The 24,995-nt window shown below is 33.6% G+C and overlaps 6 protein-coding genes and 2 long non-coding RNA genes across 12 annotated transcripts; 5 read left to right on the forward strand and 3 right to left on the reverse strand.

Annotated features, from left to right (window-relative positions):
• Positions 1-1,052: 1,052 nt before the first annotated feature.
• On the reverse strand, positions 1,053-8,999 carry LOC122531217 (sodium-dependent nutrient amino acid transporter 1-like). The gene is made up of 9 exons (XM_043658961.1): positions 8,526-8,999; positions 8,334-8,450; positions 7,734-7,974; positions 4,873-5,104; positions 3,830-4,204; positions 2,828-3,194; positions 2,217-2,493; positions 1,434-1,528; positions 1,053-1,219 (listed from the first exon to the last, which is right to left on the reverse strand). Exons 1-9 carry the CDS (start codon positions 8,550-8,552, stop codon positions 1,082-1,084), a joined length of 1,869 nt encoding a protein of 622 aa, XP_043514896.1. The 5' UTR covers positions 8,553-8,999; the 3' UTR covers positions 1,053-1,081.
• Positions 9,000-10,876: 1,877 nt separating this feature from the next.
• On the forward strand, positions 10,877-11,829 carry LOC122531223. Its single transcript, XM_043658973.1, has 3 exons — positions 10,877-10,993; positions 11,184-11,395; positions 11,505-11,829. The coding sequence occupies exons 1-3, from the start codon at positions 10,901-10,903 to the stop codon at positions 11,827-11,829; spliced, it is 630 nt and encodes a 209-aa protein (XP_043514908.1). The 5' UTR covers positions 10,877-10,900.
• Positions 11,798-14,812, forward strand: LOC122531221 (intraflagellar transport protein 46 homolog). 2 transcript variants are annotated; one of them, XM_043658971.1, is made up of 4 exons: positions 11,798-11,882; positions 12,962-13,211; positions 13,368-13,559; positions 13,775-14,812. In XM_043658971.1, the coding sequence occupies exons 2-4, from the start codon at positions 12,997-12,999 to the stop codon at positions 14,349-14,351; spliced, it is 984 nt and encodes a 327-aa protein (XP_043514906.1). In that variant the 5' UTR covers positions 11,798-11,882; positions 12,962-12,996; the 3' UTR covers positions 14,352-14,812. The 2 variants fall into 2 exon arrangements, with proteins under 2 accessions (XP_043514906.1, XP_043514905.1); XM_043658970.1 differs by lacking the exon at positions 11,798-11,882 and having other exon boundaries at positions 12,787-13,211.
• LOC122531230 lies at positions 13,177-13,905 on the reverse strand. Its single transcript, XR_006307225.1, has 3 exons — positions 13,816-13,905; positions 13,345-13,659; positions 13,177-13,260 (listed from the first exon to the last, which is right to left on the reverse strand). It is a non-coding gene; the product is annotated as an uncharacterized LOC122531230 (long non-coding RNA).
• Positions 14,813-15,301: 489 nt separating the features above from the next.
• LOC122531212 (H(+)/Cl(-) exchange transporter 7) lies at positions 15,302-19,570 on the forward strand. The gene is made up of 12 exons (XM_043658956.1): positions 15,302-15,606; positions 15,812-15,922; positions 16,098-16,296; positions 16,373-16,626; positions 16,702-16,879; positions 16,943-17,467; positions 17,530-17,699; positions 17,767-17,946; positions 18,036-18,245; positions 18,325-18,570; positions 18,651-18,731; positions 18,803-19,570. The coding sequence occupies exons 1-12, from the start codon at positions 15,448-15,450 to the stop codon at positions 18,902-18,904; spliced, it is 2,415 nt and encodes an 804-aa protein (XP_043514891.1). The 5' UTR covers positions 15,302-15,447; the 3' UTR covers positions 18,905-19,570.
• Positions 19,171-21,683, reverse strand: LOC122531229. Of its 2 annotated transcripts, XR_006307224.1 has the most exons (3): positions 21,536-21,683; positions 21,253-21,452; positions 19,171-19,285 (listed from the first exon to the last, which is right to left on the reverse strand). It is a non-coding gene; the product is annotated as an uncharacterized LOC122531229 (long non-coding RNA). The 2 variants fall into 2 exon arrangements; XR_006307223.1 differs by lacking the exons at positions 21,253-21,452; positions 21,536-21,683 and adding an exon at positions 19,872-20,100.
• On the forward strand, positions 20,151-20,999 carry LOC122531225. The gene has a single exon (XM_043658974.1). It carries the CDS (start codon positions 20,235-20,237, stop codon positions 20,754-20,756), a length of 522 nt encoding a protein of 173 aa, XP_043514909.1. The 5' UTR covers positions 20,151-20,234; the 3' UTR covers positions 20,757-20,999.
• Positions 21,518-24,909, forward strand: LOC122531220 (protein PELPK1-like). 3 transcript variants are annotated; one of them, XM_043658969.1, is made up of 2 exons: positions 21,518-21,536; positions 22,703-24,909. In XM_043658969.1, exon 2 carries the CDS (start codon positions 22,914-22,916, stop codon positions 24,180-24,182), a length of 1,269 nt encoding a protein of 422 aa, XP_043514904.1. In that variant the 5' UTR covers positions 21,518-21,536; positions 22,703-22,913; the 3' UTR covers positions 24,183-24,909. The 3 variants fall into 3 exon arrangements, with proteins under 3 accessions (XP_043514904.1, XP_043514902.1, XP_043514903.1); XM_043658967.1 differs by lacking the exon at positions 21,518-21,536 and adding an exon at positions 22,007-22,228; XM_043658968.1 differs by lacking the exon at positions 21,518-21,536 and adding an exon at positions 22,261-22,617.
• The last annotated feature ends 86 nt before the right edge of the window (positions 24,910-24,995 follow it).

Here is a 24,995-nt window from a genome sequence, read left to right on the forward strand (position 1 = left end):
TTTTTTTCTTTTTTTTCTTTCGTGTTCTTCGACCACGGATTTTCTTCTCTCTTTTATCTTTGCGAATTCTCTCGAACTCTTTGATCTTCTGAATAACATTCCTCGATGGAATAGATTAATAAAATTTTCCTTCTCGTTTTAATCGTACTTACGTAACAATTCGCGATTCTCGAATTCGCTCCGTCTCTCCTCGTTTTAAAATTCAACTTATCATTGGCGAAATTATGTTGTCAAAACTGAAACTTAGCCACACGATCGAGGAGTTCTAGTGTTTCAAATTTCGTTCGGGGGGGGGAAAAAAAAATCGGTATCAGTAGGATTTCGTAATTTTCGACAGCAATGAATGAAAAAAAATTAGAGAGATTAGAAAATTCATAGGGAATAAAAGGATATTAAAATGTTACTCGTAGGAAATATTAGAACTTGAACAATTAAACAGTGACGAACGGATTGCGTCGTAACGAACACGTATCATTCGTAAATAAAATATAACTGGACACCTCTGTTAAGCAAAACTGTAACGAAAGTTTACATTTGCGATTAACAACGCCTCGTCACCAACTACCATATTATACATCGTGTCGAAAATTGTATATTCGAAAAAAATTCGACTCGGAGAGCGATGGACGCTATTTTGCAAGTCGAACGCGTCGGATGATCCATAGTGTAGGCTCAGACAGTTACATAAACTTTTATTGTTATACGACATGATCAACTGGCTCTCGTTAGTAGTCTCGAGTCTCTGTGCAATATCGCTAGTTATCAAAGAAGAAAGAAAAAAAAGGAAGAAACAGTCATTGACAAAGAAAAATGCCTGATTTTTTTTACTTTCCACGCTCGCGAGTGTTTCTTGCAAGCTGGCTCGTGGTAATTATATGAATATACTTCGACCTCCACGGGGATTAATAACAGACCTATCAGTTCCAGTGAGAAAATTCAATTGCACTATTTATCTGGCGATAATAAATGTCAAAATGTGAACAGTTTCAACAGGGCACGATGGACGTAAATGAATTATACGCGTTAGTTCGTGAAGGGGGAATTGAATAGGCTTGGTGCGTGCATTTGATCGTTTTATTGTTTACTTTAAAAAAGTTTCGACGAAACCACCGCGATATTGGAAGTTCCTTTCAGCTATGAACTCCTTCCATTCCAGCCGAGTCTTGGGATCGTTGGGACCCCATTTCTCCTCGCAGGGCCTGAACGCTGCTTTCACAGTCTGCGGAAGAAAAAAAAAAAAAAAGAAAACACTCGTCAATTAAATTAACAATCGGAGTTGATTGAGACAAAATTTCACTTTTGCTCCGATCCGAATGTAATTTCAATGTGAGCGCATTCATTATTAACGTTGCAACAAGTGAAAACACCAAAACTCTTCGAACCTCTGATGAAGTGAACTAATTTGTTTTGTTACCGACAGATTAAACGCTCACCTCGATTAACGACGATGACCTCAGTTGCACTAATTTCTGTACGATGCAACCGACGATCGCGAGGACCCCTAAAGACAGTAGGAACCAGCCAATTCCTAGGAGAAGAAAAACAGAAATTCATTGTTGACCACTTGCGCCGATTGCGGACCATAACGAGTGACCGAACCGTAATACAACAATTTGTCGCTTACTTTTTCAGCTCGTCGGTATTATTATTATATCGACTGGACAGAAATTATTGAGAAGTAATAAATTTGTTATTCGTTTTGCCCGGTTTATACGTGAAATATACTTAAAACTGAGGAAATATTCCAAATTTTTTAATCACTTGCGCTGGCAACTGATTGCGGACCGTAACGAGTGACCGAACCGTAATACAACAATTTGTCGCTTTCTTTTTCAGCTCGTCGGTATTATTGTTATATCGACTGGACAGAAATTATTGAGAAGTAATAAATTTGTTATTCGTTTTGCCCGGTTTATACCTGAAATATACTTAAAACTGAGGAAATATTGCAAATTTTTTAATCACTTGCGCTGGCAACTGATTGCGGACCGTAACGAGTGACCGAACCGTAATACAACAATTTGTCACTTTCTTTTTCAGCTCGTCGGTATTATATTGTTATATCGACTGGACAGAAATTATTGAGAAGTAATAAATTTATTAAAATATACTTAAAACTGAGGAAATATTCTCGACGTGCGCGGCAAGTTGAAAACAAATTATACGTCCCCCTTCAGACCTTTTATTGGAATTTAACGCGAGGACGTTTTACTAACCGTAAGCGTAAGCTGGAAACGGTACACCATCGTAAGTAGGTGGTTCGTAGGTAGCGATCGTGCACACTAGAATAACGATCATTAATATCGGTGTGATTACAGCCCAACAGAACCTCCAATAAAACCACGGCTTCTGGCCGAGCATGAACTCGACGTCGTTGATAAAATTCGTCAGGCCGTAGATCCAGAATATCGTTATTATCTCCAAAACGCCGACGATGATCGCCACGAAGGTGCCACCGTAATAATCCACCAGCGTTACGAACCATTGGCCACCCTTCGAGTCGGAAGATATACTCATCGCGTTGTTAACAGTAACGTTAAACTATTTCGTAATATTTTTATTAACTCTTCGTAGGCAACACCTGGGTCGTTTGAGCCTCTGAGCAAAATAATTTCATTCTCCAAACTTGGGAGATTCACTCTCAAGGAACTTGACTGACTATTCATGCATCTAGTGTGACAAAAGGCTTCTAAATAATCTCAAGTGTTTTTTTTTTTTTTTTTTTTTTTCTGAAAGTTCGAGACAGTAAAAAGAGAAACACAAACGACTCAGTTTTTCTTCTGCTCGCCTACGATTCATGATTTTCGAGTAAATAAAGCATGCTCACGGGAGTGACGTAGACGAGACTAACGACGAACCCAAAGATGGAAAGGAGGAGTACTATCTTCCAGTGTGTCACGTTGGGGAAGTGATCGCATAGTATAGTGAAAACGGCGCTGCAAAGGGCCACGGCGCTCCCGACGCCGAGTACGAACATCATCACGAAGAACAGGACAGCGAAAAGCTGAGGGACCACCTGAAACTGGGACAAAGCTTCGGGATAGGAAACGAAAGCGAGGCCTGTACCACCGCGAACCACCGTCGTTATGTCTGTGGTGCCCATTTCGTGGGCCAGGTTTCCAAGAATCCCGAAAATCGTGCACCCTGCTATCAGGCTGGTGATTGTGTCTAATGTCGTCACTATCATTACGTCTCTGGAACAATTGTGAGTTAATTCATTATACATTGTGTTGTTATGCTATAAACATTATGTGCATCATACATATTATATACATTATACATGTTATATATGATTTCCACTACTGTGAATGGCGTAACATGTTGATAAAAATATCATATAATATGTGTTTTGAATTCGACTCGATGTTCTTTATAATACGGTGGAAAAAAAATTATGTGTTCCTATTTGTTTCATCCAAAGTGACCTTGATTTAGCTATGAAAACAAACAGTTTTTCTGGGGAGCCCTGGGGAGCTTTATATCTCATAAACGAAGACAAATAGGACATATATTTATATGACTTTTGTTTATTATTTTTAGGCGTACAATCTGCTCCCGAATTAGGTCCCACGAGTTAGGAAACACCCTGTATAATTAAAAAAGATTAAAAATAAAATTATATACACATAAATGTATATAATACATAATGTACACAAAGCTGTATTGTCTAGAACACTAGGCAAATATAAAACAGTAATTCTCTGTTGAACTTCCAATTTTTTCATCACAAATATATCTGTTTCTTTTTCATTACAGATACGTCTACCTAAATCCACATAAAAGTTCGCTATCGAGTTACGAATTACTCGATAAAGCGTTAGAATCTCACCTGCTGACGCCGTGTCTGAAGTTATTGTAAGAAGAATATGTGAGAATCGGGCCGAAGCAGACGGAGAGAGAGAAGAAACATTGGGTAATGGCAGCGTACCAAACAGTTGGATCCCAGAGTCTGTTCCAATCCGGGGTGATAAAGAAGAGGATCCCATTACCAGCTCCCTCGAGAGTCACCGCTCTCACTAACAGGCATATCATAATGACATAGGGGAATATGGCAAGGAAGTACGCTGCTTTCCCTGTGCTCTTCACCCCGCGGCACAAGACGCCGAATATCGTTGCCCAACTGACGAAGAGACAGATAGAAAGCTGCCAGGAGGGTGTCCCGATACCATCTTCAATCGAATCGTACTCGTTCAAAACGATCTTCCTGGGAGATAATTAAATTAATTTATTATTTACACACAATTAAAAATTTATAAGTTGTAGGAAGATACGGATAATTATTGGTGAGAGCTGTGTATTATATATATATATATATATATGTATATATTTTATTATGAGCTTATATATTTTAAATTGAGCCAAGTTATGCAGAAATCCACCAATCATTAAAATGAGAAATAATTTATTTTTTTATTTAGCCAAATAAAACTACCAAGTTAACTAGTTTCATTCTAGATGTATTTGCTCATTATACTCGCTATAAATTATGCTCCCTACTTAAATAGTGCTGCCTACTTAAACAAATCATTAAGAAACATTGAAAAACAAAAAGAAATGAACAACATATACTCAATAGAAACAAAGCTCATTTCTTCTTCCCTTTAAATTAAAATTTTTTAGTAAGTAATAAGTAATTATTAATTTAGTAATAAGTAATTATTAATACTTAATATTATATAATAAGTAATAGTAAGTAAATAGTAGTAAGTAATTATTAATACTTAATATTATGTAACTATTTTATTAATCATAGAATAAATTTAATCTATCAGAATAAATTTGAATTAATTTTGTGAAATTGAGTGTTGCTTGAGTTGCAGTGAGATTAATGTCAGAAGCAGAGTGATGAAAAAAAGAAGAAATCTGTATCACCTGAAATACAATTCTGCAGAGCTGAGGAGAGGAGTGGTATTATTGCGAGACTTGTCTGCGTTGTTGTCTTTCGAGAGGATGTCGAAGCACTGATCCTTCCACTCAGGTTGACAATAGGACCAGGGTAGTTCAGCTTGGAAACTGACCACCAGATAATAGAGCGTCAAACCCATTAAGGCGCTATAGCACGTGACAATGGAGAATGCTGCGATTGCCTGACCATATCCCAAGCCTAAAATTTTAAAGAGCATTGGCAACTATAATACCTGATCTTTCATTGTTGGTGCTAAAGTCAGGAACTTTGCAATCTTCAGGAATGGATTACTTAAAACGTGGAAGAACTCCTCTAAACCCAAAAATGTTTCTCGAGTTTATTCACTTCTAATCCCTTTTTGGAAATCGTATTATTAAAAAAGAACCAACAGATAGAGTAATAGATTAGGTTTGTATAATAATAATATATATAATTTTTAATAATAATCCTAATATTCCTAAATAATAATAATAATAATATAAAAATAATATATAAAATAATAACAATATTAATAATAATATTATAATAATCCTAAATAATAATAATAATATAAAAATAATATATAAAATAATAACAATAATAATAATAATATAATAATAATCCTATTATTAAAAAAAAAACCAACAGATAGAGTAATAGATTAGGTTTGTCCTAATATTAGGATAGAATTAATTTTCACATTCTATGAAATTGCAAAAGCTTCTTCAGACTCTACTTTATTTTGCGTACATAATAATTCATAAATTAACTGGGTAGATCATGAATTTTAAGTTTAATGGATTACTTTTGCATGAGTAATGGGGCACGTGCAAATCGTTAAATAATTAAACAATTAAACAGCGATTTACGTCCAAAATTGTAAGCGGCAGTTGTTTCATATGCCATCAACTGTGTTCGAGCATAATTTCGATTCAAATTTCGTGCATAGTTTACGAGAAATTAAATTTTATCGTGGCACATGTTTCGATCTATCGAAGTGAAATTTGTGAATTTTCATTTCTATGTTTTGCGGGTTAAACAAGGTATAGAAAGAAAGATGAAGGTCAAAAACGAAATATGCAATTCAAAAAGTTCACAAATTAATCCTTCTAATTAGTTTTTTTTAGAAATGAATTTCAAATTTTTGTTTTGGACAAGGTGGCGCCATCTGTCGGTAACTTAATGACTCTGATAAATTTTAAAAATACTTATTCCTGCATTTTCCGGATCGAGGAGGGTATAGAATTAAAGCTGATGATCTAATTAAGCGAATTCAATCGCAAAAGTTCACAAATTAATCCTCTAAATTGAGTATTTGCCTAATTGAACATTGCCATCCTCGTCTAGATGGCAGCACTATCTGTAGACAAAGAGCTCACTACTGTGCGACAAGGACAGATATACATGACGTCATAGACAAGGAGCGCACTACTGTACGACAAGGACAGATAGACAACTGATGGTAAACAAAGAAAGCAATAGCGAGTGACAAAGACAGTAATTGCGATTAGTTCCACCCTTTCATCGCTACGCGGCGCTAGCATTTCAGTGTCCATAAATCGAACAAATTTTCAATTGCAAAAATACTCAATTTAGAGGATTAATTTGTGAACTTTTGCGATTGAATTCGCTTAATTAGATCATCAGCTTTAATTCTATACCCTCCTCGATCCGGAAAATGCAGGAATAAGTATTTTTAAAATTTATCAGAGTCACTAAGTTACCGACAGATGGCGCTACCCTGTCCAAATCGATGATTTCAAACTTCAATTGTAGAAAAAATCTAATTAAGAGGATCTGTTTGTGAGTTTTTTTAATTTTATCCGTCTAATTGAAGTCTCATCTTTCTTCTTTATGTGTGGAAACGTAGAAACTATTTTTCTACATGTATAATATGATATATATACTTACCTCGTCTATGGTGTAAGTAATGTACTGATCTGATAGAATGAACCTAAGCATAATTTAAATGCCTATATTTAATTAATTTATAAGCTTTTTCTTAATGTAATACAAAGTACAGAGACCCTGGAAATTTCTCTATTCATACAGGATTGAAGAAATTTGACATTGACGAAAAATCGTAAACATGGTTTGCAACAGTCCTGTTAGGTAAGTTACCTTGTTGCAACAATTGTTAATAACCAATGAATTAAGAAGAAATACGTATCGAAAGTCGTTTGTAAAATTTGCTCAAAATCTAGGTCTTCAATCAACACCAACGTGTATCTACGAATTTATCCTTGGAAATGAATCAAAATCGAATGTTTTCTAAACTGCATGAGATGCTCCATCACTATAACATTATTTTAAAAAATTAAGAAGAATGTAAGTATCTATATATTAGGTGTAGAAGTGAAGTTCTGTGCTCTTATAGTACAGTATTGAATCAATTATAAATTTATAAACTCGAATATTTTATTAATAGATATTTTTTAAACTTCACCTAATGATCTTTGGCCACCAATATAATGGCCAGCTAGTAATTAGTTTTGCTATAAATTTACCTATAAACGAATGACAAATACCTAATACTTTTATTTTATTTGTTACTATTACTATTATTATTAAAATAATTTAAAGTTAAAATTATTTGTTTAATTTTATTTGTTACTATTACTATTATTATTAAAATAATTTAAAGTTAAAATTATTATTAAAATAATTTAAAGTTAAAATTATTATTATTAACGATTATTAATTAAAATTATCATTATTAATGGTTATTAGTTAGAATTATTATTATTATCAACGGTTATTAGTTAAAATTATTATTATTAACGGTTATTAGTTAAAATTGTTAACAATTATTATTAAATAATTCTTAATTAATTAAATTAATTATTACCTTTCATGGCCGGTGCCATGGCCCAGGTTTTCACGCATGATTTATTGGTGAATTGGCCGAGGAGACCTTCCAGGGAATAAAAAGGCTTGCCAACGAAAATCAAGACGATGAGGTACGGTATGAGGAAAACACCTCCCCCGTTCTCGTAAGCGGTGAACGGAAATCTCCATACGTTCCCCAGGCCAACGGAAGCGGCGATGCAGGCCATCAAGAATTCCAGACCCCCTCCCCATTCTGGTCTCTGGGAAAAAGACGTGGAGAATTGCTGGCATTTGAATAGAAATGATATGCAAATTGATATCGCTGTCTGTCTTTCATGCGGTTGCACGATATTGGAATAAATGGTTCGCAGGGTCACCCATCGATCCGAAGGATAAACACAGAAGGAAACCTTGAATAAAAATCTCCTAGTAATCAATGCGAGAGAATGCGCATTGAAAGTATTCTGTTTCAGTGTTCTATTATAACTCGACAACACGACACTTGTGTCCGTGTAAAATTTGAAAAATTTTTCACGAGAATGGCTCGAAATGTAATTAAGAATTCCAAGGCGAACGAAGGTACCAAAAAGATACTTTTCGATACTTTGAACGAACGTACGGCGACTGGGGTGTTTCCATCTTGAGGGTCTCCCTTTTCTGCTTTCTCGTCGGTCCCTTTTTGCTCCAAGTACACGTTCTCCATCTGGAACGCCTCGTTCGTGTAACCATTTGTCTTCTGCAAAATACACCCTGTCCGTTAATGAAAAGTTTTCTACCTCTCAATTAGAGGGATTGCCGTAAAATCTCTCACGTAAACTCCATTCTCGATCTTGTCCATGGCGGTCGGTTTTTGTGCACGAGAAGAAACTTCGAGACTTATAAAAATCTTTTGATCCTCTTCTGATAATCCTCTTTAATAACGAACTCTCAATAATTCATCGAATTTGATTATTCTTTGTATACATTCGAAGAAGAGAGATGATGTATCCTTTTCATAATTCACGTGCAGGAGTAAAATCACATTGAAAGAAGAAATTGGATGGATCCGAGAGGAACACTCGTCGAAACGTCACGAAACTTGTTGGTATTAATAATAAACGATATCGAACGATTTCTTGATCTTAAATGAATTTTTCAGGGATTCACTGCACTTCATTGTACGAACGAAAGATTCACCAAGATCAGGGAAGATGGCATGAGGAAAGACATGAAAATTTAATTGCACCAATTAAAAAGGAGAAAAAAATATGTATATATGTAAGAGAAAATCGGAGAATTATTAGTAAAAATTAGTGAAATTGCTTAAATTATTAACTATTTAATTTAAAAGAATAATTTCTTCCAATTGGCAGGTAGGACAGTTTTATATGATGTTGTTGGAGGATGTTTGATGAACTGCTGCACAACTGATCACTGATCCTCAGTCGTGCAAAATAAAACTGAGTTTTAGTGCGCACGTCGATTAGATACGCTCGTTAAGCATTATGCTTAGCAGACGTTCACTTTCATACCACAAACTTCATCTTGGTTCTGTCAAGGTGTTTCATGCACGATACCGTTGCAGCACGTGCCGCACGTTGCGAGATATATTCACGTTCGGATCATAAAAGTCGCCTGAGTTCGTCGCGTTCAGATAAAGAAAATATATCGTCCTCTGTCTCACGAAAAAATAAATTCCTTCCCGGTGAGAATAACTTCTGAGTGCTTTGGGCAAGTTCATCGATGATATTTCTTTTTCAATGGAATTTCTTTCCCTTTCGACGACAACAAATTAGGTCAGTTTAAAGCTTGTTAAACAACAAGTCACATTTTATCGATAAAAAAATTTTATTGATCTGATACCGAAGTTCATAACGAATTTTCAGGACAATAAAACCAGGTAATCCAGCGATCATTTCTAGAACGCGTAAGCCTCAAAGCTTCGTTACGATGATAAAGAATTTGTAATCAACTCGCTCCTTTATCAATGTGTGGAGAATAGGCCAAAATCGTAAAGTCATAAAAACGCGTTATCTCTTCTGTCAGGTTTTTTTTCTTTTTAAATATCTTTGTCTTCTTTCAATTTATACGAGTAAAAAGAAATTAAAAAAGGGAAAAATGAAGAGTATCTAAAAAAGATAAAAAAGAAAATGAAATAAATAAGAATTGGAAGATTGTGTTATAAAAATGAAAGTTCTTTGTCGAAAATAATACAAAATATAACATGACCAGTAACTTTGTGAAAGATGCAAACCAGACACGTGACACACGCTTGTCTGCTCATTGATATGCAATAAACAATTCGGATTAGCGAGAAATGCTGAGATATTTTTCTATTACCTTGGAGATTTCTCACGTGCTTGGAATTACAGGATTTCACTCGCCAATTTCATTTTTCAATCATAAATGAAAAAGTTTAGTCAACTCGTTTTACAGGTTCTAAATTTCAAATGCAAAGCTGAGACATTTTTCCTTTTAAATTTCTTGTTCTCTTAAGAAAGCTTTAAAATTTCTTTTATCTTATCTATTTAAAGTCACATGTATTTCACAATTTTATTTCAAACTCTATATTATATATATTTTATTTTATATTCTAATATATGTGTATATATATATATATATATATATATATATATATATATATATATATATTCTATTAATATATTCTGTATATATTCTATTAATTAATCATAAAATATATATAATAGTACTGACTAGAAGTAGTAATAGAATGCATTTGAAAATTATTATGAACATCACTAAAGTAATAGAATCTAAAAAGATTTGTTTTATCAATTACAATATATTCTACTTTATGAATATGTTATTTAAATAATTTATGTACATTATACGAATTTAAGTTTCAATTTTCTGTAAATGCATAAAGCCTCCAGTAATAACAAGTATCAATTACAGCTGATAACTAATATAGATAGAAGGAATTTTAACATGTACTATGAACGCGCCAAATTTCAGTATCCCACGACACTTCACGTGCATCAGTATAAATAAACAAAATTCCTTCAGAATGCTGTTTTCTCTATCGAGTTCTCCATGACAAATGACAGCGAATCGCAGAATCGTGAAATTCTTTTGTCAAATTTTGGGCAGTGGGCAGAGGAACGTGAGATTTTTCTGGCAAACGATGGCTTGACAAATTTCCACTGAATCCACGAGAAGGCGAATGAATCTGCAATCGATTTCGCGATGATCAGTCAGTGGCAAACAATGATGGACAACTTGAGCGACATTTATTATCTCGTGCGGTTGATAATCCATCAAATTTCCATATACTTACGGGTAAGACGGTGATTAACCTCCCTCCGTTTCACGACAATGAAACATCCAGATGTCAATCGATTTGATAGAAAAATTACTCGGATTAAAAGGCAATTTCTCTGTCGCATTTGCGGTTGAAATTCATTTTGAAATTTCAGAGACGCAAATGTCCAAGAATCCAAACTAATTCGTTCATTGTTGTTCTTTTCAGGATTTGATCTTGTACAAAGTCTTCTGGATAGCAACGAGCAACGACAACTTCGACGCTTCGGATGCGAAACTCCGTGGTATCACGTTGAGGAACGTTACGACGGATATCGTAGCATTTTCAGTCATCTGTATCGTCCTTTTTCTCTTGGTGGTCCTCGCGTCCAAATGCGAAAAGAGCGAGGGCCAATTCTTCACACCTGTGGGAATAGAAACGTTAGTTATTAAAGTAATTGACGTGAAACGGAAATTTGATATGAATAAGTGTGAAAATTTTCAAATTTCCCAATGTTGAAATGCTCATTTTTCTCCAATTTGCGAGCAGCGTCGCGACAGATCTCCCGGAGAATCCGTTCTGCGTTCCGAACACAAGCTCCAGTACCAACTGTTTCCACGCTTGCGGTGATTCGATATTTTCACGGCAACGAGTTCCAAAACGGAATTTCTCCGACGAGGACGTGGCCAGGGTTCGCTCCTGCGAGACGAGAGCCGCAAGAATCCCGAAGAAATCAATTTTCGGTCTGACCACGAGCCAACCGCAAAATCCTCAAAGCATCCAAACCGCTCGCAAAATGTTCCACAAGAATAATCAAAAATGGTTGATCAGGCGAACGAGGAGCGGCCACATATACGGGAAATATCCTGTGTAGCGAGATTATAATAATTTTCGAAATTCTTTTGTCCATTCAGCGCGGGAAACTTGGTAAGCTAGAGGGAAAAAAATTAAACGAACTCGATTCGTCCGTGAAAACAAATGTTGAAATCAAATGCAGAACTAGTCGTACAAATTGAAAATGATTAGTAACGATGATGCTGTTACGTGTCTCGATTGTTTAACATTCCAAACAATTAACAATAGTGTAACGATTTGTCAGAAACTAGCAGCAAATGAATCATTCGATCAGCAATTTCGATGCGAGTTCTCACAACGTACGATTAAGCATGGTCGCAGTTCTGTGTCTTTTTTTTTTTTACTATCATTCTCTTTAGGCTGTTTTTATCTTGTTATTTTTCAAGAATTTTTGAAGCTTTATTTTTGAATCGATGTTAACACCATCTAAGGATACAAGTTTATGAAACTTGAGAGATTTTATTCTGAGGAAATTGTAATGACTGCTTTTTTTATACATGAATTTTATACATTCCTTCGTGCGAAATTGTATTTGTACTTTTAAGAGGTTTTATCTCTTTCATCGTTTTATTTGTTATTATCGTATAACTTGTAATCGCGATGCTTGTACACGCAGTGGTTATTGTACAAATAAATATCGTTTGACTATGTTTGGTCGATTGATTTCGTCAGGGATGAAATATCTATTAATTTTTGTTAGATGCGTTATCATTGAAGAAATAAAGTTCTGTCTCATAAATAACATCAAGCTATTAAGCTTCTTGTATCGATGGTCGTAAAAACTATGATATGATTTCAACGTTCGTTTCTTAAAAAAAAATTAATTGCGCATCCGTTTCAATAATCTATGAATTACTACTTCATGGAACGGATTAAATGAAATTTTCAGGTATTGAAGAATATATATATATATGTATAAGAATATAAATCACGTGCTACTATTAATTTTATAAAAAATATTGCAAAATACAAATTTACTGAAAATAACAAATATTCGTAAAAATATGCTTGACGAGAATGATCGAGCATGCGCTCATCGATCCACGGTGAAACCATAGAAACAGACAAGACACAGAAACCAAAACAATTGTCGTTTGAAACACATTATTCCCAACAATTTCATGTAATTGTTCCCTCGGAAAATTGTTTAGAATATTTCAAGGAAACGGATGCTCGTTTTCGAACAATGGACATCAAAGACAGCAGCGACGAAGAAGAGGTACATAACATTTCAGCGTTCACGAAATTCGACGAGAGTATCGAGGTACGAAATGCTGAGGAGATACAGAGTCCAGTGAATCGAAGGCCTTCCAGTTCGAGGAGATCCAGACAGTACCCGGTAAATGAGAGTCGGAACGCTATAGGGATTAATTCACCTCGTGAAAAATTCAATTTTCGAAGGTACACTGGATATTCCCAGAATATTTTCAGCATAAATATAATAATACAACTGAAAAATAATCAAGTATAATTCTTCTGTAAAATGTACCACTCATGTACAACTCATTTATATTGACAAGTAATTGTGACATACTTAGAAATGAAAATTGTTTGCAGATATTCAGGCAGTGATAATAACTTTGGAAAATCCATAGGAATCCATAGTGATCCATCGGACAGTGAAGAGAGCGATGATGATGACATCCAGGGGACAAATAACGCTCAGCCCATTGAAATTTACAATCCCAAGGATTTTGAGGATCTAGAAGTGTCAACCGAAGTGAAGGAATTATTTCAAAACATAATGAGGTATCATTTTTTAATCCGTTGATACATTATCTCCTTGCAATTGAATAGAATTTGGAAGTATCTCAATAAATGAATATTCCTCCAAGGATTCGACAGCCGTCTATAAAATAAAATGGATAAACTACAATATACATATCGAGAAAGTTATTTTAATGTATAATTCATTGTAAGGTAATTTAACATAATTATAAATACGGTTTCTTATCTTTTATCAGATACACTCCACAAAAAATCGAGCTGAACTACAAGCTCATACCATTTATTCCCGACTACATTCCAGCAGTGGGTGATATAGACGCCTTCATAAAGATCCCACGACCAGACGGTGTCGAAGACAAAGTCGGCCTAACAGTATTGGACGAACCTTGCACCAATCAGTCGGATCCAGCCGTTCTTCATCTTCAACTCCGTAATCATTTGCGAAGCGCGGGAGCAGCGAGACAGGCGGTGATCAAAAGGATCGAGGACGCTGAAAAAAATGGAAAGTCGATTGAGAAGTGGATCGAGGATATAAATCAACTTCATAGAAGCAAGCATCCTCCCGCGGTTAATTTAACGAAACCGATGCCAGACATTGACTCATTGCTTCAGCAATGGCCACCGGAAGTGGAGGACAAGCTCAATGAAGCCGAATTGGATTTCACGCGGTTGGACTGCCAATTGCCAGAGCTTGTCGATCTTATTTGCAATCTCTTGGACATACCATCGGAACAAGATACGAGATTAGAGGCGTTGCATACGCTCTTCACGCTTTATTTGGAAGTGCGGAATGTTAAAGCGCAGAAATATTAATTGTAAAGAGCATACATGTAAATAGAGAAGTTGTAATTATTATTTTTATTATCAAGAGGAATGTAATTGATCATAGTTACTCATTCTGACGAAAGGAATAAAGATTAATGATTATTATGAATGAACCATTTGATAATGACGCAGTAATACAATGATGAAATTACAATGAAAGATTGATTTTCAATTTTATTTTATAAAGAATAGCAACTTCTGCCAGTTGTGAATTATTATAAAACAAAGTTTTATACAATCTGAATACCACGTTCCCATTCAATGGAAAAAATTATGTGTGAATTACACAACCATTTCAGATAGTGTGTAATCAGGGAACATGGACTTACAGCATATAAAACAGAGTATTTCAATCATGACAATATCATTTATAATATATTAAGCAATGTCAATTACACGATACATTGTGATTGAAAATAAATGCTTGTAACACTGCTTGATAAATGAAAGGGAAATGAGAATTTATCTCAATTTTCCTTATTGCTTATTTTTAACACCGGAAATTTTGTAATACTTTATATCTTTTCCTTGTTACTTTTCCTTTATACTTCTTTTATATTCACCATATAATCATATCTTTTTTATCTTACAAAGTGCATTCTTGTCTATTTTTGTTTCCAATGATTTCAATGTTACACACTTTCAAATGTCTTGATTTTCCTCGTAAAAAAACATTTGTGCAGTTCCTTATTAAAAAAAAAAAACAAATTATAGATAAGTATTTCCCAATTATTTTACGTTTTTACGAACTTTTTCTTCAAAATTGTAAAAAATAGGAAAAGAATACAATCTCTTAAAATTAGCTAAGGTTAGTCGACATAGATACAATATTTGCTAAAGAAAATGTATAACTTGTTCAAATAATTGTAACAAATTCTGCAATAATGGAAATGTCATCATAAGTTGAGCACCGCTCTTATTAAATATGAATCATAGTATCAATCACGTGATTAGTAATGTGTATACTCCTTTGTGTGGTCAACATGCGGTAACAGTGCAATGAAGTTGATGTCTAGTCGGACAATGACTTGATTTCTCTTTTTGTACTTCGTAAAATGTAATTGTAGTGACAGTGTTCGCAAAAATGACAAATATATCAACTGATGTAAATGTAATGATAAACAGCAGCATCAATGATAGCATTGACAGTAGTGTGAACGATGAAAATGACACGGAAAAGTTACTGAAACCAAGAAATAATTTTGCATCGTATTCAAACGAAAACATTAATGTTAGATTTCGGGTATGAAATATTCAATAATTTGATATCAATGTCTATTTCTTATCGTTTGTTTTGATACTCTGAAATAACCTAGTTGACACTTCTCTGCTTTTGTGTACAAACATAAATTCTTACTCTTTATAATGTTGATAATAGAATTCTCTTACATGAATAAGTTTGAAATCTTGTAGTTATTTTTAATGTTTTATTTTTGTTGTATTTCTAGCAAAATGTATCATCACAGAGTGTTGTGGAAACACTTTCCAGTAATCTAAGAAGACTTAACGTCGACGAAATCCCCCCTGGTGCTACTAACTTTCTATCAACCAATTATGAGGTAGTTTGTCTTTCTGATACACCCTATATATTTAATTTTATTATTGATACTTGTAATTATGTTTATCTATCATTTTGATGAATTTTCTGCATCAATCATTATGTATATCTTATCTTAGAAGCAATTAAATTTCAAAGTATCATATGTAAGACACGTCTGTTTTTTTTTTCTTCAGAGTTTAGATTATGATCCCTGTGAGAATCATCTTCTGCAAGATGAAGAAAGAAAGAAAGGCTACAAATTTGTGGTTAAGAAGAACTTTGCCAGATGGTTTATTTTCTTATTGATAGGCATTTGCACTGCGCTTATAGCTGGCTTTGTAGATATTTCTATAGAAGAATTGACAATCTTTAAGTATAGTTGTTTAAAATTTTGTATCCTTTCTTATTACTGTATACAAATAAAAAAAGCATAAATATAAATTTAATTGTTCCTTATAATTGATAACAGATGTAGATCAATGTGTAACAAACCATTGTCTTTGGCTGCCATATCTACTATGGTTAGCTCTAAATTTTGCACCTGTTTTAATAGGTGCTATTTTAGTAGCTTATGTGGAACCTGTTGCAGCAGGTAGTGGTATTCCACAAGTGAAGTGCTATTTAAACGGAGTTAAAATACCTCGAGTTGTTCGTATTAAAACACTAGCAGTAAAAACAATAGGAGTAATTTGTACAGTAGTAGGAGGTCTAGCTGGTGGAAAAGTAAATATTGATTTTATTATTATCTTTCTAATATAATTTACTATAAAGACACGAAAAATAAAAATAATATTTCAGGAAGGACCTATGATACACTCTGGGGCTGTGGTGGCAGCAGGAATATCACAGGGGAAAAGTACTACATTTAAGAAAGATTTTAAAATATTTCAGTATTTTAGAGAAGACCATGAGAAACGAGATTTTGTGTCAGGAGGTGCAGCTTCTGGTGTGTCTGCTGCATTTGGTGCACCAATTGGTGAGTGTTAGGAAACGTATTATACGTACTACAAACTTGACTGCTTAATTAACAATAATTTAGGAGGAGTATTGTTCAGTATTGAAGAAGGAACCAGTTTCTTTAATCAAAGTCTCACATGGAGGACATTTTTTGCTAGTATGATTACAACATTCACATTAAATATCATCCTTAGTGCGTATCACGGACGACCCGGTGATCTTTCTTATCCAGGCTTGTTAAATCTTGGAAAATTTGAGACAATACCCTACCAAATTTATGAAATTCCTTTATTTGTAATAATGGGAACACTTGGTGGACTTTTGGGCGCTTGTTGGAATCATTTAAATTATAAAATCACCTGCTTCCGTTTGAAGTATATAAAACGAAAATGGTTAAAAGTAATAGAAGCTCTTGTAATTGCTGCGCTAAGTGCAACAATGGGTTTTACAATGATCTATTTTCTACACGATTGCAAACCATTAGGACAAGATCCTACCAAATTTCCCATTCAGATGTACTGCAATGAAGGCGAGTACAGCGCAGTTGCAGCTTTATGGTTTCAAACACCAGAGAGTAGTGTACGATCTCTGTTTCATGATCCTAAAGGTATGCTGATGATATATGCAAAAAACTGCTTAGAATATATTCAATCAGTTTTTTGTTTGTAGGTTCCCATAATGATATTACTTTAGCTATTTTTGTTGTCCTCTACTTTTTCTTGGCTGTTGCTACCTTTGGTCTGTCCATGTCTAGTGGACTGTTTATTCCATCTCTATTAATTGGCTCTGCATGGGGTAGATTAATTGGATCAGGGCTTGCGAAACTTTTTCCAAATTGTGTAAGAAAAAGTATAGAAATAAATTCGAAGTATTAGAGAATAGATCAATTACCAAGAATTATTGCAGGTCGTTTTAAATCCTGGAAAATATGCTTTACTAGGTGCAGCTGCTCAATTGGGAGGAGTAGTTAGAATGACAATAAGTTTAACTGCTATACTCATAGAAGCTACTCAAGGAATATCCTTTGGCTTGCCACTTATAATAGTTCTTATTATGGCTAAATGGGTTGGAGACTTTTTTAATGAGGCATGGAGATATATTAATTTGTATTTTCATGTTTTAATACATCTGTATATGTCTCAAATAATTTTTAATATTTCTCTATTATTGTATAGGGAATTTATGATATTCATACACAAATGGCTGGTATTCCCATATTACCATGGGAAGCTCCACCATTGTCAAACAACATATATGCTAGTGAAATAATGAGTCACCCAATAGTAACATTAAACACTGTAGAAAATGTAGGACATATAGTAGAACTTCTCAAATGTGTAACATTTAATGGATTCCCTGTAGTCGATCCTCCTAATAGTGATGAGGTACTGTGTAACATTATATTAGATTATAGAATATCGAAAAGTTTACTAGTTTGTTAAATCTATTCTTTTTTTCTTTTAGCCTGAAATACATTCATACGGAAGATTTCGAGGGCTAATTTTACGTTCTCAATTAATAGTATTACTACAAAACAAAATTTTTAACAAGAACCCAGAGTATTGGGAAAAATCATTAAGTATTAAATTGTTCAGAAAAGAATACCCAAGGTATCCGACAATTGATCAAGTGACCATAAGTGAGGAAGAAAAAACTTATATGATAGATTTAAGACCTTTTATGAATCCTTCTCCCTATACACTGCAACATGTTAGTATTTTGCTAATATTTTATTTATAGAATATGACAGATCGAACAAACTTTTTTTTTATTAATCATTTAATTTTTAGTCTGCAACATTGCCACGAGCATTTAGACTCTTTAGAGCATTAGGTCTTAGACATTTACCAGTAGTCAATGATACAAACGAGGTACTAACATTTAATATATTTTGTAAAAATACTCTGCTGTAAAAAGAACTCTAATTTTGAATTTTTTGTAGGTAATTGGGATTATTACAAGAAAAGATGTTGCTAGATTTAGGATATGGAAACATAGAGGAAGAATGGGTTTAGATGAACTTTTAATTACTAATAAAATATAATTTTATTAGTAAATTTTAACTTTTCCAGACACAAAATTTAATATTATTCTATGAAAAGGAGTAATATATTGTATATATAAATATTAAGTTTATATATAAACACGGAAGAATTTTTTATATTAGACTTTTCAGTAAAGGAAATCTGGGTATTGTAACAAGAAGAGACAAAGTTAATCAAAAATAAAATACATACATGTTAATTATTTATAAATAATTGCCAGCCTAACCATGACCATAATTTGAAAAATAAATACACCGGAATAATAATTAACGATAAAAAAAAATAATATTCACAAGTTGAAATATACATTGGAATGGATATTCTTTCTTACAATCACCTCTAAAGATTATGACCAAATGTTCAAGATCTCTATCTACGACCTGCAACAAGGAAAAAATATTTTATAAAAACACCCCCAATATAGTATTTACAATTAGTTCTTTTACTAGTATGACTAAAACTCTTAAGATTAAAATTAGATTGTGAAACAGAATTATACATTTAATATTTGTTATGTTCAAATTTATACAATATTTATATATTGTAAGATATCAACGAAATATAAAAACTTCAAATATATTTTAAAAACAAATGAATACTGGAAAAGCAGTTTCTATACTGTATGCTTCATATATGAATAAATTATACAATTTTTTTACGAAGAATCTATAATTAAATTAATAATGAGACAAACAAAATTGGCAAAAACTATTAAATACTAACAGATATTGGTAAAATTATGAGTCGCATACTTTCCGCGTAAACGATACCAATATCTATAAGAATTAATATAAGAATATATTGAATTGCCACCAATTAATTCCGAGTTCCTATTTTGGGAACGAATCACCTTGAGATAATAATACGTACAAAGCAGAAGAAAACTACCTCTATCTAATCTGCAATAATACTAGCTCTAAAATTTTTTTGTATACAGTGTAAAGATTACTTATAGTCAAATCTTACGTGCAACTATTTTCTTCCATAAATTCTCGTAAATATTTGCTCATACATCGCCAATATTTAAGCGTGATAAACGAGTGAAAAGCATTAAAATAACAACACCAACATAAATATCAATACGAAATTATAAGAGTTTATAACTGAGATGTATACGAATTCGAAAGTTCAACAATACTTTCCACAACAGTTCGCCATTCTAATAATAATTGGTTTCTAAATTATTCACGCATGCGCGTATATTGAAGAAAAAAAAAGAGGTAAATTTAAATAATTTTTTAAAATGATTTTTTTTTAAATGTATACAATTATTATTATTACTATTATTATAAAAATGTATTGTGATTGAATGAGGGCATTGTGTATAAAATGAACAAAACGAACAATTATAAATACAGTAGAAAAAAGAGTACTTTGAAAACGAATAGACAGAATAACTCAATAAAACGAGGAAAAAGGAATGCGCGCAGACCATTAATAAAACCACATGAAACCGAAGAAGAAGCTATAATTCGAAGATTTCACGATGCGCAAAGAATGGCAAGATTTCGAGCTAGAAAGAAGAAAGCTCTGGAGGAAGTGAGGGTATTTAAAACAGAATTAAACAGAAAAGATATTACATTCAAAACTATTGACTCCGTTGTCTCTGTGCCAGCAATGGAACAATTTCAAACATATTTCCCTATACAAAACCCATCAATTGTATATTCAGCTTGTAAACAAAGTAAATACTCCCAATTATTGAAAGTCATTAAAGAACTAGGAAGAGATGTTAAATTAACGTACGCTGGTAGTAAAATTTCAATAGAGAGATTAAAATTAGGTATTATAAAAGCTAGGATGCTGATAAAGGAATGCTTAATGGAGATAGAAATTAATTTACAACAGTAACTAGCAACATATAAATAAACGTAACTTGCTATGATCATAAATAAATAAACTATCCTATTAAAATTTTATTTAAGTTTTGTATAGAAATCAATGTTATAATATTATTGATTGGAGAATTGTAGTAGTTGTGAATGTTATGTTTATAGATTTTTCTTCTATTAATAAATTATAAAAGAGAAAGAATTAAATACTGCTGAGTAGAACACAAGTGCTATGCAATACATGATCATTAACAATAAAAAAAATTCATCGATATAGCAACAATAATACTCCACATAAATTAAAATTTACTTCAAATATAAAAAACTAAGAATCTCCTTATACAAATTAAACAAAATAAAATTCTTCAAGAGTGAAACACGTTGCTCAGTTAAATTATCTAAATATTATATAAATTTATAATAATAAATAAAAAAATTTACTTCAGATGTAAAAAACTAAAAATCTTGCTCAAATTAAATAAAATAACTCTTCAAGAGTAAAACAGTTCAATTACCTAAATTCATATTGACGAATGCGGAAATAATAGAATCCAAAAGCGCCGTTAGCTTTACATAGTAATTGTTCCATAACAAAAAGCCAATCAGTCGTTCAATTATCATGGAATATTTGTAAAGTGTTTTGCAATGGAAGTTCATTAAAAAAAAATGAAGTATATATCTTCTCTCGGCGAGTTAAATTTCACCTTCATCTCGTCTGGAAGAATCCAAAAAAACTTGTCAAAATATTCTCTTCTTTCAAAGAAAACCGGTCTTTCGAATCGCGAGAAAAGGATTTACCGTAAGTCGAATGATATATTCCTGATTTAAGAGAAAACGATCGTAGTATTTTCGCTAATCAATGGAAAAAGAAGAGCCATGTCGCATCGCTATTGGCAGAGGTAATAGGGACGGCCGGGCAATTCCGATCGTCTTTGCGAATTCTTCGAAGACAATGTCGAGTATTTTAAGACGTTGTCGGTTTCGGTCAATTGTTTCGCGGCCTCTCAGGTCGTACACCTGTCCGTCGTGAAGTTGCAGACGGGAGTAGGAAGGGGTTATGGTCAATAAACGCAACCACGTCACACGCAGCCTATCGGCGACCCCGCTTGGCCCCTTAAAGTGGCTCCGAACGAAAATCTTACATGTCGGCCGATATTGCTTTTGTGCGTTTGTCTGTGATATATCTTAAGAAAAACTGTACCAATTCGCCTGGAAACAACGGTGGCGTACGCGCTTTACCATGAGGAAGATACTGTTGTGAAATGGGATTGGTTCAAGACGCAGTTTAGCCTCGCACCGGATTAATCGTGCGTTTCAGTGAACTGACCGAATTGTATCCGCCATTGTTGTGATTGGTGAACGTTCCAGAGAAGACGGCGTTCTTAGATTGGCGCGCATGCGCGTCGTGCACTACTTGACGACGCTCATCTTTCGAATTTTGAGGAGACACACGCGCACACACACACACAAAATCGACGCGCAGGGGCACAGGTAGCCGAGAGCACTCACACGCTTGATGAACACCTACATGCATACCTATTTCGAAAACAGTGTCGGGCCGTTTGATTTTTGCGCACGTGCTCTGTGAAATATTTTTCGAGCTTGACGACCCGCGTCTTTTTTAGAATAATTTCGATTAACATTCGCGTAAATCGTAATTTTCTACACAGTAAATGAACGAAGAGTTTCTCTGTCGAGAGATCGTCCAGATTGATATCCTTTTATTTCCTGATGACAAAAAGAATTTTTGAACGTTGTGCCGTTGAACCTGTTTCTGTACAATGTTTATAAATATTGCAAACGTTTGTTAAAGACCGCGACATTGTAGTATTCAAGCGCAAAAAAATAAGTGACAGGATATTTATTACGCTTGAGAATATGTAAATGAAGCATTTTTATCTTCATAGACGTCTAGTCAGAAATACATTCTAACCAATTTCACATAGTTTCTTTTTTTCATTGCAGGTAAATTCTAAAGTGAAGGAAGAAGATTACTTTACATATGAAGAAATATGTAAGAACAGTTAGTGTAAACATCGAGAAAAGAGCAGAATTAATCAAGGTTAACCAATAACGCATGCACAGAGTGTATTTTCTGGAAAGTTTGGCATTTGAAATTAACAAAAATGACAGGTTATACAGATGATAGCACCTATATTATGCGTGGTTGCATGTTATGCCTAAGGCTAAGAAGAAATCTTACCTCAAAAAGGTAAGAGAAATGCGTGAATATAGACGGCAAAAGTTGAGAGAAGAAACGTTCGAGGAACGCGCCATTAGATTATATACTGCTGCTGAGAGAATGAAGAACGCTAGAGCAAAAGAGACAGAAGAGCAGGCAGCAATAAGAAGAATGCAGGAAGCTCAACGTATGGCCAGGCATCGTGCTAAAAAGAAGCGTTGCTTAGATGAAAATTTAGCAAGGGAAATTTCAAAGATTGCTGAACTGTCTAAAATGCCAGATGCAGCTACGATAGCTCAAATGTCAGAGATGAATATGAACAAGATTTCAGCTGAATTGAAACAGATGATGGAAAGGGGAAAAGTACCAGAACACATAGTTCAAATGGCTCAACTTGCCGAATTCAGCAAAATGACTGAATTGAATAAAATGTCTCAGGATATGGCTAAGAGATACGAGATGGAAAAGATGGCAGAATATGCCAAAACAACAGAGTACATGAAAATGCAAGAGATTGCAAAAATGTCGGAAATTGCCAAGATGAACGAAATGGTGAAGCTCTCAGAAATCGCCAAATATAATGATATCACGAAAATTAACGAAATTGCGAAGATGAACGAAATGATGAAAATGTCGCAAATGGTAAAAATTAATGAAGTTCAAAGAATGAACGAAATAGCCAAACTCAACGAAATGGTAAAAATGACGGAAATGGCGAAGTATAATAATGATATAACAAAATTAACTGAAATTGCGCAAATTAATGAGATGGCTAAAGAAATTGCAAAGATTAATGAAAAGACGAAAATGAACGAGATGATCAAAATGGCAAATATGCAAAATGACATTACAAAAATGCCTGAATATTCGAAAATGGCAGAGATGGCCAAATTAACAGAATTGGCTAAATTAAATGAAATAACAATAACGAAACTAAATGACCCACCACCACCACCAAAAGTACCAGAAATTCCACGAATCCCTGAACCTGTGATCACTGTGCCAAATCCAAGAAATTTGCAAAACGTTCAAACTGTTCAAGTAGCACAGGCTAGCCCGTCTAGTACAATAAACTTCCCTACTGTGCCTGGTCAGGGTAAATATGCTCAGTTACTGGTTATTATCGAGGAGCTTGGTAGAGACATTCGTCTTTCTTATGCTGGAAGTCGTAGCGCAGCTGAACGACTGAAGATGGGAATTCAGCATGCTAGAATTCTCGTAAGAGAATGTCTGTTGGAAACGGAACACAACGCACGGCAATGATCTGTCGATATACTTAGCGATTAGATTTTTAGTCGATTATTTTACAAAAAGTAATACTATGTACCATTGTATGAAGTACAGCAGTATATTTTAAAGGGAGTGTCTTAGCATCCACAAAAATGTGCATATACACAATATATAACAATTATTATTTCATATTTTATACGATTTTACTAGTTTCTATGTTTAATAAGAAGAAAGTGGAAGCAGCTAATTATTTTAAACAATGGGAAAGTTGAGAAAGTAATAGCTGTACAACTTAATATCACTTTCAATAACTAATAAAATGACTTAAAATATGCACTTTTGTGGATGCCTAAAGAAAATTAATCAATCAATAGCGCATAATATGGGATATAAATTAAACGCGATAAAAGAAATTTGTTCTTTGTTTTAGTTGATTATTTTTTATTAAGAAGAATGTAAAAATGACCATTTTCTACATAAATTATAAAGGAATTATTATTCCTTCCTATTAAGTTTTCGAATAGATTAGAAAATTTAATATTAGGCAGGATTGTGAAGACAGGCACTGTGAAGAGCCTTCATTTATATTTTCTAAGAAAAGTTTATTATTGCATTTTTTGGTTAAAACTGGGTAACTAGACCTACAGTATACACACAAGGGAAAAAAATTGATCAAACAAAATGTACCTATGGAAAGTATAATCCTTGAATATTATTGACTACAAGGTATAACTAAATAAAAAAAAACAGTTTTGTACAATATTGTGTATTGATTTTATACCCTTAAATCGAATTTGTATGTTCGTAACAGGACGTATCATTTGAATTTAGTGCCACATATTGCTG

This window comes from Frieseomelitta varia, unplaced genomic scaffold (genome assembly GCF_011392965.1).
Source record: "Frieseomelitta varia isolate USP_RPSP 00005682 unplaced genomic scaffold, Fvar_1.2 scaffold_380, whole genome shotgun sequence".
Classification (NCBI taxonomy): domain Eukaryota; kingdom Metazoa; phylum Arthropoda; class Insecta; order Hymenoptera; family Apidae; genus Frieseomelitta; species Frieseomelitta varia.

Excerpts from the sequence above, each read along its gene's own strand:
- LOC122531217 (XM_043658961.1), bottom strand. The coding sequence starts at position 8,552 with ATGGACAAGATCGAGAATGGAGTTTAC. Across the intron at positions 4,205-4,872 it reads TCTGCAGAATTGTATTTCAG|GAAGATCGTTTTGAACGAGT; the intron begins GTGATACAGATT and ends ATTATCTCCCAG. Across the intron at positions 3,195-3,829 it reads TTCAGACACGGCGTCAGCAG|AGACGTAATGATAGTGACGA; the intron begins GTGAGATTCTAA and ends CAATTGTTCCAG.
- LOC122531223 (XM_043658973.1), top strand. The coding sequence starts at position 10,901 with ATGATCAGTCAGTGGCAAACAATGATGGACAACTTGAGCGACATTTAT. Across the intron at positions 10,994-11,183 it reads AAATTTCCATATACTTACGG|GATTTGATCTTGTACAAAGT; the intron begins GTAAGACGGTGA and ends TGTTCTTTTCAG. Across the intron at positions 11,396-11,504 it reads ACACCTGTGGGAATAGAAAC|CGTCGCGACAGATCTCCCGG; the intron begins GTTAGTTATTAA and ends ATTTGCGAGCAG.
- LOC122531221 (XM_043658970.1), top strand. The coding sequence starts at position 12,838 with ATGCGCTCATCGATCCACGGTGAAACCATAGAAACAGACAAGACACAG. Across the intron at positions 13,212-13,367 it reads GAAAAATTCAATTTTCGAAG|ATATTCAGGCAGTGATAATA; the intron begins GTACACTGGATA and ends AATTGTTTGCAG. Across the intron at positions 13,560-13,774 it reads TTATTTCAAAACATAATGAG|ATACACTCCACAAAAAATCG; the intron begins GTATCATTTTTT and ends ATCTTTTATCAG.
- LOC122531212 (XM_043658956.1), top strand. The coding sequence starts at position 15,448 with ATGACAAATATATCAACTGATGTAAATGTAATGATAAACAGCAGCATC. Across the intron at positions 17,947-18,035 it reads TTGGAGACTTTTTTAATGAG|GGAATTTATGATATTCATAC; the intron begins GCATGGAGATAT and ends ATTATTGTATAG. Across the intron at positions 18,246-18,324 it reads ATCCTCCTAATAGTGATGAG|CCTGAAATACATTCATACGG; the intron begins GTACTGTGTAAC and ends TTTTTCTTTTAG.
- LOC122531225 (XM_043658974.1), top strand. The coding sequence starts at position 20,235 with ATGAACAAAACGAACAATTATAAATACAGTAGAAAAAAGAGTACTTTG.
- LOC122531220 (XM_043658969.1), top strand. The coding sequence starts at position 22,914 with ATGCCTAAGGCTAAGAAGAAATCTTACCTCAAAAAGGTAAGAGAAATG.